Below are 14,478 nucleotides of genomic sequence, written 5' to 3'. Positions count from 1 at the left end.
ACCCTTCAGTGACTCCGTCAGACTAAAAGCAACCTTTGATTGAAGATAGTAACATAATTTAAAAAATATAGTTTAACTCAAATTGCCATAAAAAGCAACCGTATATTAAATCTAATGAAATAAAAAAAATTAAAAGAGTCGAAAAAATGGTATGCACAGTAATATTATCGTGCTTTGCTGTAAGAATACATCTTTGCAAGAGATTCATGTGGCTACAACCGCACCAAAATCACATGTCAGTGTCAAAACTGCGCTGAATCCATAATCACGACGAGACCATCCTGCAAAAACACCTTAATTGAGACAAAGGGGAATGCAAAGATAACAGTTCATACATATTTAATTGCGTTGTAAATCTACCGCAGCTTCATTTAAAAAACAGCACCTGCTTTTCTTTATGAGGCAGCATCATCTGATGAAAATTAGACTCGTCTATACACCAGCAATTGCACGTATAACAGGAGCAGTGGGCCCAATTTAAGGTGTTTAATTTCACAGCCTAAGGGCAACACTGGTTGACACATTTATAAAAGGCAGTTTTAAAGGTTTTTAATAGTTTTGTACAACAGTTGAAGCGAATGAAAGAATAACATAACGATTACTTAATTAATTACAACTAATTAAGGACCATGACTGATTCACTTAGTGGTACGGGGACAGGGAGTGGAGATTCAGTGTCCCGGCCTCTCACAGTGGGCTCCCACGAGCTCTGCGGACATTACTTTGCATTCACTGCCATCTGCTGGTATATGAGAGGCTGACACCCAAAGCACGATGCATTTAAATACAGTGGGGAATACTGGAATTATTTTAAAGCATAGTAAATACAACGAGATGAATTGCTCTCGCATTTTACTCGCAGCACGCCTCATACACATGTGTTGCTTCAGCTCTGGAGCAAAACAGCTGCATCTCTCTATCAATTTATATGTTTTCTATAAACGTGTAGGGCTATTTCCTGACGCGTAAAAGACAAAAACTGAGATTTACGAGCATCCCTAAAAGCGCCGCAGCCTCTCAAGCGCTGCTGATGCGGATGTTGCATCTGCTGAATTGAATCACAAAGGAAAGCAGTTGTTTCCGAAAAGTTTGACCTCGGCTTTGAAGATGTCGCACACTGACAAGCACAGTCAAGACAGCACCACACTGGCGGTGCTGGTAGCAGTTGGCTTGGCACTTGTGACTATTCTCAGTGTGTGGAAGCTAAAACAGTTCAAATATAGACTTATAAATGAAACTGGAGGTGCAATGTTTTATGGTAAGTGACGTTAGCTGAGAGCCAATTCAGAGTATCGAGTACGGAAGCCGTTATTATACAACACTTCCTGAACTCACAGTTGTAATAAAATACCAAAATGCTGATAAAACAAAGCCAATTTTTAGCCACGTGGTCGAATTTGACACCTTAATAGGAATATATCGGCTACATCATTTAATTTTGCTTCATTCACCATTTTCTTGTTGGCAAAGCAGAGTTTAAAATTGTTTATAACTGACACAACAGCCACTAGCAATGTGATGTAAATTCACAGGCTAAACAAATTAAGAATGAGGACATTTTAAAGGCACAATACAACACTGACTTTTGGTTGTTTGGTTCAGTGGTGATACATGACTCTAATATATTGCACAGGGTTTTACAATTTTGAATGCTTTTAAATGTATTTTGAAAGACCCAGAGACAAAGTTGTTGGGGCATCTGTGCTTTAAATGATATTTTGGACAAGTGGCTTGTACACCACAATGTTCCTTGGGGTATTATATATTGTAGTACTTTCTTCTCCTCTATTTTGTGTCTGTGTATAATCACTTTGTCTTGTGCTGCTGCCTATCTTGGCCAGGACTCCCTTGATTTTTTATTTTTTTTGGGACCTATCCAGGTTTAAAGGTCCAGTGTGGAGTATTTAGGAAGACATATTGGTGGAATTGGAATGTAAAATAATAAACATGTTGTCTTTTATCACCTGAAAACAAGAATTGTTGTGTTTTCGTTACCTTGGAACGAGGCATTTATATTGACATACCCGGCACAGACAAATCAAACACTTGCTCTAGATAGGGCCATTCATGTTTTTGCATTGGCCACTGTGGTTAGCAGCCTCTCTGCAACAAGCATCGTTGTAAAAACACTGATTTGTTAACACAAAACTGCTTCATTCAGGAGTTTTACTAGTTTAAATCACCGGGTCTGTTTGTCTTGGAAAGAAGGAGACCTCTGCGCATGATTCGGCTCCTGGTATAAACATCCCAAGTGTCTGGATTATGTTATGTTATCAGAGAAAAAAAGGTCCCTCTGTGACAAGCCAAATAACATTGGAGAAACTGATTTGTAATGTGAAAGTGCTTATTCCTGTTTTAAACGATTTTAACGACCAGGTTAGTTTGTTTTGGAGAGGAGACCACTGAACACATTAGGACTCTAACTAGGGGATGTTTCAGCTAGTTGCAATCTGCATTCCTCACAGCTAGATGCCACTAAATCCTCTTAAATCATACACACTGCTCCTTTAAATGAAGGTTACATTAAAATTAAATTGGCACTGGTCTCAACCTTTTAATCTAAGCTACCATTACACCTAGTAGGGTGTAATACATGCCAGGTAGCTCCAGATAGCACCAGCAAGTAGTATACTAGATTCATGCATTATGTATGTAGTTTGTGGTTTCACTACTGTTTCATCACTACTGCAACATGTAATGTAAATCATGTTCCTATATGTGCTACATTTGTGTCCCTATTATGGGCTTCTTGTCTTTTAATCTTCCATACCACTGTTTTAGGCATTACAGTAGCTGCATAATGATTTATGCACTTCAGGAATATTTCTGTATTTGACAATTTTTTCCACAACAGCAGTTTTGTCTTTCTTTTTGTATTCTCCTGCAGGCTTGCTTGTGGGTTTAACAGTGAGATGCTTGTCATTTGACTGGGGCGAACATATGGACAACATGGAGACAGTGTGCAGCTGTGGTGCTCTTAACAGCACTCCTCGCTTCTTGACAGTGAACATCACATCACACTTTCACTGTTTCAGACACACTGGGAGAGTCAGCCAGCGATGCCCACCGGTCTCAACCCCTCACGTGGTAACTATGGCAATTTGATTTGACCTGCACTTCAAATACATGTTACAAAAGTGAATTATTTATGTGGGTAGCTGCAGGTTGTGACACAACATAGCCCCTAATGGAAAGTGAAACAACTTGTCTCAATAAAACATTTGTTTCAAAAAGCCACATAGTCAATATAGCAGTGGGAACACGTGAAAACAAACTGCTCAGTACAGGATGCTTTCTTTTCCTCTGATGTAGTTTTATTTTGTCTGAAATAACATTTTCTTTCTCATTGTCTCTTCTTTGATCACATCTATATTTCGTCCCTGGTGTATGCTGGGTATTTACATCAGAACAGTCTCCTCTAATGGTGCTCAGTTATTGGTTTTCCTCTAAATTACTTGCATGGTCTGTTTGTTATTAGGGCAGCAAGAGAGTGGTGGAACAGAGAGAAACAGGGCAAGAGAGCAATTTAACCTATATTAAGGATTTATTAAGGAACAGATAGGGGAGATTACATTTTCAGGTGTGCGGTGCAGACAAGGGGGAATTAGGAGACGGCTGAACACAGAAACCAATAAACAGACTAGATACATAGACTCTAGCAGAGTAGATAAAGCAACACAAAGGGTCTGATCAATGAACAAAAAAGGCCCTCTGCTAACATTTTCTGAGAAGCATGTTCCTGCCAAAAACTGGGAACATAAACAGTGTGAATACAATTACAAAACCTAGTTTATTTCTTCTTGAAATTTGGGCTCCTCTCAAGACTAGTTGTGTGTTTACATGCAGAGTTCCCATAATGAGATACTCTTGCAAGGGAGATTGGTGCCAGATTGCTCTGCACTGCAGGAGAGATGTGAGATAGTTAATCTCAAAAGGCACTGCAGCTTTTTTTCCTCTGCGATAGAGATGGCCATCTCAACCTGTGACACAGAACACGGTAATGGATGTGAATGTCCACCATCTGTTATAAAGTGGAGGGAACTATGATACTGTGAACAAATATTCCATATCACATAAGGCTATGCATACTATATATCAACAATGCCGCCTTAATGTAGCAGTAATGCACGGCTGCTTATGATTTGATGCTGAGAGTTTAATTAGCGCTTAGCCGTTATTTTTATGAACCCTGCTGACTCAACCAGAGGTTTGGTCAGGGCAGATGTTGTTGCAATTTATATTTCACAATTAAGAGATCTAGTGTCATTTTGTTTATGTGAGAAGCATAATGTTGGACCTCTATTTTATCTTACACTTATATAAAACAGTATACTTAACATACAATAAAACATCTAGTCGAAAACACTTACTGTTATTAATACTGAAGGCCTTTTTTTGCAACTGCATATAAGGATTGTTTATCAGAGTACAGTATATTTATGTTATGTTTTTGTCTTTGAGGTAGAACTGGACCTTAAAGCTGAGGTAGACAGTTTAATTTTGGCGTCACCAGGCAAAAATCCCATAATGAACTTTGAGCTCATTGTAACTGAAGTGGTCTTAGAGAAAACTAGACTTCTGCACCTCCTCTTGGCTCCTTTTTCAGGCTTTAGAAAATCTAGATCCTGACTTTGGCAAATCACAGGTCTTTTCAGGGAGAGGACGTTCCTATTGGCTGTTCTACAAATGCAGATGCGCGTGCATGTCCCTTCGGTGAAAGCTGGATTCAATAGCAAAGAATCTTACAGTTAAAGGTACACTGTAAAGCAACCCAAAACAAGAAGATGGATTTCTTAAAAACAGAGTCTTAAAAAGAGTCTGGCATTAAATGCAATAAAACAAATGTCACTATCTTTGAAGTGTTTTAGACCTGAACGCAAATGTTGCTAATGGCTTAGCCTTTTCTTACCTGGAGCCAAAGGCACACAATTGCAGATTCAAGTTTATGTTTATGTAGCAAACATTAGCTAGAGTCTCAAATCACAGTGTGTTCTCCGCCTCACTCTCCACCGCTACAGACCACCTTGCCGGGAGGAGAGCAGGCAGCAGCTCCAGAGACGTTCCCCCAGTTATCGGTCGCAACAACCTAAATCTAGCCAGCGCAAACCCCAGCCTGACTCTCAGTGGGATCAGCAAACTTTCTGTTGCTGCTGTTACACAAGATAAAGTGTTTGCACTGGCCTTATTAGAGACGCTTCAGCTGATGACTGAAGGTGCACATCTGGAGCTGCTGCCCACTTTCCTCCCAGTAAGGCAGTCCACAGCGGTGGGGAATGAGGTGGAGGGGCGGTGGGGTGTCAAGCTGACTAATTCATGTCTTGTCTCTGGTTTGATGAACAGAGAGAGAGTGGGACAAGGAAGGGCTGAGTGGATATAGGTTACTGTATGAAGCGCGTGCTTATGCCTGTGGTTGTCTGGTAGGAGGGGCTTAAGACAGAGAGAGGACAGCTGTAGGAGGAGGGAGTATTTTCCAATCCTGCAGGCTTTTTCTTTTGCCTTTTCTCAGATCTTTGCCTGCCCCAGCTTTAAGCCAGAGTGCTGCAAACTCCTTGCAGCAACTATTTGTTAGAAAGGAAATAAGTCCGAGACTCTAATATCACTAAGTAGAAGAGCCTAAGCCTTAATATGGGCTTCTGGTTGTCATCAGTATTATTACTGTTTTCTTGCACGCTCTCGTACTTCGGCAGTGCTATCAGGGAGATTTGTCATATCAAAGAAACCAGCCAGTGAGCCGGAGATTCTGCCACATGATGGCGAACGAGCACGAGAGGATATGGGGTGAGCGTATTTGAAATTGTATTTATTAATCTCGCAGAGATATTTCAACCCTAGAGAAAGGGAGTAAGTGAACCATGAACCTCACAAATCATCCAGGCCAAGTGTAACTCTTCACTAATGGCTTGGACTCTTTGGCCCCTTTGAATGCTGGGGTCTCATTAGCAAACCAGCAGAGGCTACCACAAAGGCCATTACATCGGTCAGACCATTCTGTGTAGCCTTCACGCCATTAAGCCTGATTCATATGGGGACCTAGCAGGGAGAGATAAGAATTTCATTGCATTACTGGGTCCATTATGTGCCACTGGGGAGTAAAGCATTAAAGTTTGTGGTCTGATTAAATTTAGTGCTGCTCAGCTGAAGAGGCAATTAGTGTGTACAACACACCTCCATCCTGGACTCTGTGGTGCAGGTGGCCCTTAGAATAAAACCACTAGCACATGCATAATTTATTGATTACAGTATCTGTATTATTCTCTGTTATGCCATTTTGTATTTGTCATGCACAGCCTGCACAGATGAAGAAATACATATATATTGTGCTGGGTGGGTAATTGCAGCTGCAAAAAAGTAATTTATATTGAGCCGCGTGATAGGAGCAGAAAGATGGGAGCAATTTGTAGCTCTGGCAACCATTTCAAATATGAATTACTGAGAAAGCATGGAAGCTCTCCAAACTCTATAGGTGGCTTTCCAGCATTGGAAATCACAATTAAAGGAATATATCCATACATACATCTGTGAGTGTTCACCAAAATGCAATGTGTTCTGGAAAAAGACAGACAGAAGCATGCCAATATTCATTTGCCCAAATATTCATGCTAATCAAGCTGCTTCAACATTTTGTCTGTTCTTATAAGGCAAAATTTCAAATGGTCTGTGAACACAGTCCTATTACAGCAAGAATCATCACCACCACATCTCTGGAATTTAATTGAACTGGAATTTAATTTTGAGCAATGTAATGAGACCTTGTGGGCTGCAGGAAACAGGGAAAAGTAGCATTATTTTGATCTGAATTGAATATCACTGCCGTTTGATCCTCCCAATGTACCCACAATAGACATAAAAAGGATTCAAGGATGAAGGACATGAAAGGCTACCTATCTGAGCGGCTTGTATTGCATCATATTGGCTGGGATGAAAAACAGAGAGAGAACGTGTATGGTATATTAAAAAATACCCTGCACTGTGTGTTACTGTTTATGTTGAAGGTAATGTAGGTTGTTGTGATCAGCAGCTGGGATTTTGTTTTATGTTAATCCGCCTATTGTCTCAACACGTGCGGCGATACGGATGGTCCCTGCTTATTCCCATTGTAATGAACGCTGGGGAGCCTCTATGGTGAACACTGACACAGCTAGTTAGACTTCTCACTTTGTATTATGCTTTGCTTTAATCAGCTGAGAAAGTCTGAGTCAGGGCGCTTGGACAGAATGCTAATGCAGGACACAGTAATTATATTATAGGGGGCTCTAAGGTGATCTAATGCCCCATCTAGTGGCCTTACTGAAAGCTCTAAGTTTGCTGTTTGAAAGAATTTCCTAACATAGCATTCAAACAATCAGTAACATGGTTAATGTGCAAAGTGATGGTTTTTCTAGACAGTTGGGAGCATACCTAACTCTGCGCAGTGGCACCTATAATGCTTACAACTGCAATTGTCATGTGTGGGAACAATTAAAAAAAAAAATGCCTGGAGTACCACACTTTTTCCTGTTAACAATATGCTAGAGAGGACAGAAAAGGTTGTCGTGGTACCTGGAGACTGTTGTGACATTGGGATTCAAACAAGAAAAAAAAAACCTGTCGCCTGTCTGCCAAAACAGAGCCGCCGAAGTGAACGATGTGTGTGTAATATCTGTCTGTCAGCCAGTCACATTCAGTAAACGGAGTCCCTGTGCTCCCCACGGAGCCCTGTCAGTCACCAACACAACAGCTCTGTCTCTTACAGGAGACCTTTGATCCCAAGGTCCTTTTCAATCTGTTCCTGCCACCCATCATCTTCCATGGAGCTTACACCCTTAATCAGGTGAGTCTGGCGTCCTGACATGCCTCCAAGCACGGGGAAAAAGACATCATCAAAGGGCTTGCCTTTTAGTTTGTGCTGCTGGAATTTGAGCAAATGTGTTGAATGCTGTTGACCTGTTTGTTTGATGTTACTAATTGGTGTTCATTTTCATTTCTGTTCTAGAGGCGATTCTTTGAGAGTCTTGGATCCGTTGTGACCTTTGCATTTTTGGGTACTATAATCAGCTGTTGGATCATAGGGTAAGCATTTTTCCTGTTCACTCACACAAATGCACACATCAAAAAACACAACACACAAACTTAAGATGCAAAGAGGTGAGAGAATAGGTGAGGCACTGGAGAACAGTGGCTTTTCATGTAGTTGCACTGTGCTTAATCCGAGCCTTTTAACTAAGTCATGGACGGAACAATAAAATCCTGGATTAATTTTCACTGCTTCTCGTGTTAACACAGTCCTTTAACCTTTATCAAGATGGACACAGGCAGCTAGTGTCTGACACTGAGGAACATCAGATGGTAGAAACTGGAAGCCTATAAAATGTAATCATATGCACAACTATTTTGAGAATCAGTTAATTGATTCAGTCATTTTTCAAGCAGTAATGTCCAACTGGTTGCTGGTTCCACCTTTATTTAAAATATTTTTACAGCTTTTGCCTTTATTAGACAGGACAGATTTAAGTGTGAAAGGGGAAGAGAGAGGGAATGACATGCAGCAAAGCGCCACAGGCCAGAACTGAACCCTCGGCTGCTGTGGCAAGATGCCCCCGTGCATGTGGTACCCCCTCTAACCACTGTCACTTATGATAGTAAATGAAGAGACATTGGGTTTAGGGCTGTTGGTGGGACAAAAAAAAGCTAGTTGAAAATGTCACTTTGAGCTCTAGGAAATTGTGATCAGCATTTTTTTTGTCATTTTATAGAGTAAACAATCAATGATTTAAATGTGAAAATAACTAGCGCTAGATTAATTTCTAATAAAATTATTTGTCAGTTGCTGCCTTGTACCATTTGTAAATTCATCTGCTGTGTCCCAGCTTCCTACAATAGATAGTAATTATCATAGTCGAATGCTCTTGCAGTTCGTACACAGCACACAAAAACAATGTCATTTACTGTTTTTACTCAGACTGCTTTTACAAAGATTTAATGAACGTCTTTCAGGAGCTGTGTCTTCGCTTCTGCAATTAACTGAGATTGTTTGCAGCTGCGAGTGGCTTCTCTGTTTGCTCGGTGCGTTGCATGGTGGTACAATGGGCCTTTGTCATAGGAGGAGAAGCACAGGTGTAACTAATGACATTAATTACTGCTCTGTTTCAAGTGTCCCAGTGAGCTGTGACTGTGAGCCAGCACGCACAATAGCAAAGCCCCGGTGCTGAGTGATGTACATGAAATAGAGCCATCATTATTAATGACAATGCTTTTTTTTACTATCATAAGTCAAAATGTTTGCTGTGAACCCTTTAGTGTACATCAACACAAGACTTACAATGTTCAATGATCAATGTCTGATTGGCTTTAGTGCGTAGCATGGAGCGGAGTTGCTGTTCTGACCTCACAACACTAGATGGCACTCTCAGACTTTGAGGAAGAAATTGAGGTCTTTGCAAATGAGTTGTTTCTGATGCTCACAAAGATGGTGTCAAAACCTCATAAGTCCAGTTGTTTTCCTGCTATAGCTGCAGGATCCTCAAACAAAAAGAACATCCCGTGATTTTATGAAGACCTTTCAAAGGATCATATTGATGTTATTATATTGTTTTTTCCCTCTGATATTTTTGAGACATGGGTTTTTGGGCAACAAAATAAGGTTGTTTTCCAATGCAATGCCACCTTCAATTATGACCATAGTAATGAACATATACTTGAATTCACACATTTCTGACATTGTCACCAGAGGCTTTAAGTGTGCAGTGATTAGCTTATTAAACAATTAGTTGTCAACTGGTAAGGTAGTCGCCAACCACTTTGAGAATCTTTTATTCAGGTGAGTATTTTTTTCTCGGATTTAAGCTTTTGAAATGTGAATATTGTGTGGTTTTTTTTTGTTTTTTTTTTGTTTTTTTACCTCCCAGACAATGAACTGAACACCTTTGATTTGTGGACAAAGCAAGACATTTAAGGATGCCATCTTTGGCTTTAGGAAACACTGATTTATATTTTTTGCTACTGTACAGACCAGACAACTGACCAATAAATCGAGGATATAACTGACAACAAATTAAAAATAAAATTAATCATTACAGCCTTAATGAGCTTTGTAAAGATAGAGGTTATGGTAGTGCTGTTGCATTTGGTTGCATTATCTTGTCCAGATGAATGTGTTGCTTTCTTTTTGCCGTTATAAAAAAATACAGTGTCAATATTTTTTCATATTATGACACTCATAGAGCTAATACTGGTTTTAAGAGTTCCCTAGTGTGCTTGTTGTTTATTCATGCCATTATTTCCACTGTCATGCATGTTGGCAACTGATTCACAATGTTTTATATGCAATAGAAAACTTCATGGCCCGTAGATATTTAAAGCTTACGTGCTTCTGCAACCTGCTGAAACCCGGTGTAAAAGATCCCGTCTTTCCTCGCCGCCCTCCCGTCTTCCACACATTGCTTCTTCCCCGGGAACACCCTTTGTCAAACTCTCCGCAGCTCCCTCTGGGAAGCAGGGCACGGTTTGACATGTTGGGTCACGTGCACATTCTTTGATGCTGAGGCCCAAGACCTGACCAATCCTGTTGCTTGTTAGTGAGTCTGCCGTATCCTATGGGGGAAAAGACAGTCTCATGGGAGCGAGGGAGCCTTAATGACTCAACTGCCCAAGCACATCCACTGCCTGCCTTTCTCTGTCTGTGTCTGCCTGTCTCGCTCTCTTTTACTGCCTCTGTGTCCCCCTCACACACACACACACACACACACACACACGCCATTACCATAACTTCAAATCTCCCTTAAAGATACATGCAAAAGACAGCTTAGTTGCCTGACCTGAGGGCAGTACTTTAAATCCCGGCCTTGGGGACAGGTCGTGTGCCGTCACCATGGTAACAGAGGTTTGCCAGTGGACAGAAAGGTTCCCCAGAGGACAAGCTGGCATACTGATTATTATGGGATGCTTCACAGTAACAGGATTAGTTCTTAACACACATCATTTACCAGTCGAGAGCTGGATTGGGGCGTTGAATGCGAAATGGACACGTTAGCAAGTTTTTGCTCATAGTGTTGTATTTTTATAACGGAGAGCATACAGTGGTGCATTCTGGGACAGTTAGATTTAGATTTGTTTTATTGCCAGGCCCTAGAGCTGATAAAAATACTGCTTCTGGTTTATTTCTGTCACAATGCCCTTCACTCTCCTCGTGGTTTTTAGTCTTTTGGGGGATTCTGCACTCACACAAACACACACACTCATAATTCTGGTGCCCTTTTATTATATCTGAGTCTTTATAATACTGGCATAAAATGGACAGGAGGGCTGAAGATGGATGGGCGCTGAGATAAGCTGTCTAACAAGAGTATTTGTCATGTGTATGGATGCATTATGCAGGTTGGTGTAGGACGGGAAAGAAGGGCCATGTCGATCTATACACACACACACACATATAAAAATGTGGTTAAATTTAATTTTACCCAGTGTGGTCACACCCGCACTTAGCAGCCGCTGCTTGGAAACGGGTCAACTCACCTGCTGGCAGCATCTGGCCCCATTACCCACACTACTCTGGGGGAAGCCCTGCTGCGGTTAGAGTGATGACTGATAGGCCTGCTCTGGCTGGTGCTCCCTGATGACCTCGCCGCATGTCCTTCTGTCTGTTTGTCCCAGGGCCTGCGTCTACGGCTTCACCAGACTGATGGTGCTGTTGGGCCAGGCAGCAGATGGAGACTTCTTCCTCACCGATTGCCTCCTGTTTGGTGCCATTATGTCAGCCACTGACCCAGGTAGCTGGCCTCATACAGTAACTCTCATACTTTTAATGGCAACGTTGATTTTTTTTGGTTGTGTGGCTTTACAACAGTGTTTCTGACATGGGGGGGATGGAGGTACTCTGGAGTACTGTAGAGGGTATAAAAATGATCAGTCATGCACAATTCCATAAAATAATGATATTATGATTAGGGATGGAAATTCACAAGGTTTAATTGATATCAAAGCCATTTTGAATTCTGCTTATTTGTCCAATTCTTTACAGATTCCCTTGATTCCTGATTAATTTTCAAAAAAACTGACACAAACTGCTTTATTATTTATCAGTCTGAATACAGAGAAGCAACAGAGCAGGAAAAAAGGCATGACTGTTTAACTGCTGTGTAATTTGGAACGGTTCTCAACTGGACGGTCGAAATCCCGCTAAGCTTGCCGGCATGGCGATAATGTTATAACACAGGCAACAGACGTGCTGCTCGGTTGGGAAGCAGTGTCATAAGATGTTTCAGCATATAGCTGGATATTTCCACTCTTACTTGAAATGATCATTTTATTGACATTACAAGCAGCTCTGTTGTCATCTTTTGTTGTGAAATGACTCCACACTTTGGACCATTTCCTCTTCTCTGCAATGTCTCCGTCTTGGTGCAAGTTTGCAGTGTAGATGCATGAGTTTGGCATCACTGTTTTGCAGTGCAACTATCAGTATAGCAGCATTGATAAAAAAGAACTGAGACATACGATTCTGATGGACTGACAGTTCTGAAACAGTTCCCATCCCTAACTATAATAAGTTCAATTCAGTATTACTGTTTTCAATGCAGTTGTTAACTGCCATAAACTGTCAACTTATCTAGGCTTTTTTTCAAACCAAAATGTTTTACACTGCTCAGGGGGCTAAAAAATATTTCAAAGGGGGGTACATCACATCATTGAAAAAAAGTTTGAGAACCACTGCTTTAAAACACAAGCAAAAAAGATATATTCTCAGGGATGTTTGGCACTCGCTCGCAGTAAGTATGTAACAGACACATCACAGGGATCTGCCTGAGGTAAACACATACAAATGAGTTAAAGAAAAAAAAACACCATGTCAAAAAAATATCAAAGACGCAGAACGTGCGAAGACTGCTCAAGCAACTGTGTGATTCTCATTTCTGCAGTGTCTGGGTTTTGATTTGGCGCTGCGGATTCATGCAGCTCTGCGGTATCAGAGAACATATGAGACAATATGTTTAAAAAGGTCAAACCTGGCTCACGCTGCTCTTTCACACCTCTCGGTAACCTCTTTCCTGTAGTTAGGTAGTTATGTAGTTAGGTGTAGATGTATGTGGGGTGGAGGCAAGCTGCATAAAAAGTAGGACTTAACATTATAATGTTACTCCATTTGGACATCTATGTATCTCTACTACAGTAAACCCCCTCTTGCTTTATTTATAGCAATCCCTTTCTTCCTGTGCACAGTAGATAACAGATAGCAGAGCCTTAATGCATGAACAAAGTCATAATGCCCTCTCAGTCAATGCAGCTGCTTTGAATTCGGCACACCTTGTTCCTAAGTGGAACCACAACATAATCTTTGTTCTTCAAGAGCAGTCAAGTGAGATGTCATAAGGCAGCCTGCGCCGCTGCGACAGTGGTAATGTTAATGTCCTCGTTTGGTAATGAATTATTTATACCAATAAGTGGTTGATCTGGGTGAGTGTCAAAGAGGAGCTGTAGATTATGGCACAGCTGTCACCCTGACTGACGTTATTTTCCCATGCCACGCTGTGCACATCCCCGCCGACCCCAGCGCCCTCGTCACTTTGATTAGAATCACACCATAATGCATCGATGGCCTAAACACCAAGACCCCTTGGCTTCCTCCGTCTCGCGCCGTCCAAATATAGCGCCGGCTTTCTGATTTTTCTGAAAGGAAGCCATTAAAATGTCTCCGTCCATTTCTCCCCGTTTTATATTTGCATTCACAGGGCCAAAGCAGCAAAACACTCCAGAAATAGGCACAAACTTACTTTTAGACACACACACATACCCACAGTGACTGTAAGGAACAATTTAGTGCTGAGGAGTAAGACCCCCCCCCCCCCCCCCCACCATGTCATAACCCTTGTGTGAGAGCACTCTGGTTGTGCCGGTGACTCATTGTGTAAGTGCATCGATGTCACGTACTCCCTGAAATGATGGAGATCTTGAGAACACCGTGAAAGTCATCACAGGCCGGCAGCCAAGCTTTGAGTCGAATGGAAGCCCAATTTATTTGCCACTTTGCTCACTCTGGACTATGGAATATAACAGAGATATTTGATAGCCCAGGTTCTCATTGCAGCTATAATGAATCTATGAAAGCTTCCTCTGAGAGCAGCAGATAGCGAGCAACAGCAGTCAGGCATATGGGGGTGCTGCCTGGGTAGTAGTGTTATTTCTTTATTCATTTGGATGCTGATTTAGGGCTGCAGCTGCCATTTAAGACACTAATGTCATGTCCTCTGTTTTTTTACTGGGAATGTGGAGATTTTAATAACAGATTACACATGATGGGCCTTTTAAAACTGGCAAGGATGCTAATTTTAGAGATAATGCTTTTAAATATAACTAGTATTACTTCCTCAAAATTATATTTTTGCCAGTGTGGAGGATTTTCCAAGCAGTATTTAAACTGTAGAAGATGTATATTAGGCAACATGTATTTTTCGGTCTTGTCAGACATTTCTCAGGCGGGTGAAGTAGCACTGGGAGGGATTTGGA

General features: G+C 41.3%; 1 protein-coding gene across 1 annotated transcript in view; it reads left to right on the top strand.

The window, feature by feature from the left end:
• The first annotated feature begins 1,065 nt into the window (after positions 1–1,065).
• LOC125882071 (sodium/hydrogen exchanger 9-like) overlaps positions 1,066–14,478 on the top strand; it is a 100,800-nt gene continuing 87,387 nt past the window's right edge. The window contains exons 1-5 of the mRNA XM_049565715.1: positions 1,066–1,258; positions 2,888–3,087; positions 7,733–7,810; positions 7,973–8,049; positions 11,629–11,744. Coding sequence (XP_049421672.1) covers positions 1,108–1,258; positions 2,888–3,087; positions 7,733–7,810; positions 7,973–8,049; positions 11,629–11,744 — 622 coding nt within the window. The 5' untranslated portion in view covers positions 1,066–1,107. The remainder of the gene's footprint in view (positions 1,259–2,887; positions 3,088–7,732; positions 7,811–7,972; positions 8,050–11,628; positions 11,745–14,478) is intronic.

The sequence above is a fragment of the Epinephelus fuscoguttatus genome, linkage group LG21, assembly GCF_011397635.1.
Source record: "Epinephelus fuscoguttatus linkage group LG21, E.fuscoguttatus.final_Chr_v1".
Taxonomy (NCBI): Eukaryota; Metazoa; Chordata; class Actinopteri; order Perciformes; family Serranidae; genus Epinephelus; species Epinephelus fuscoguttatus.
This window is presented reverse-complemented; position numbering and strand designations above follow the sequence as displayed.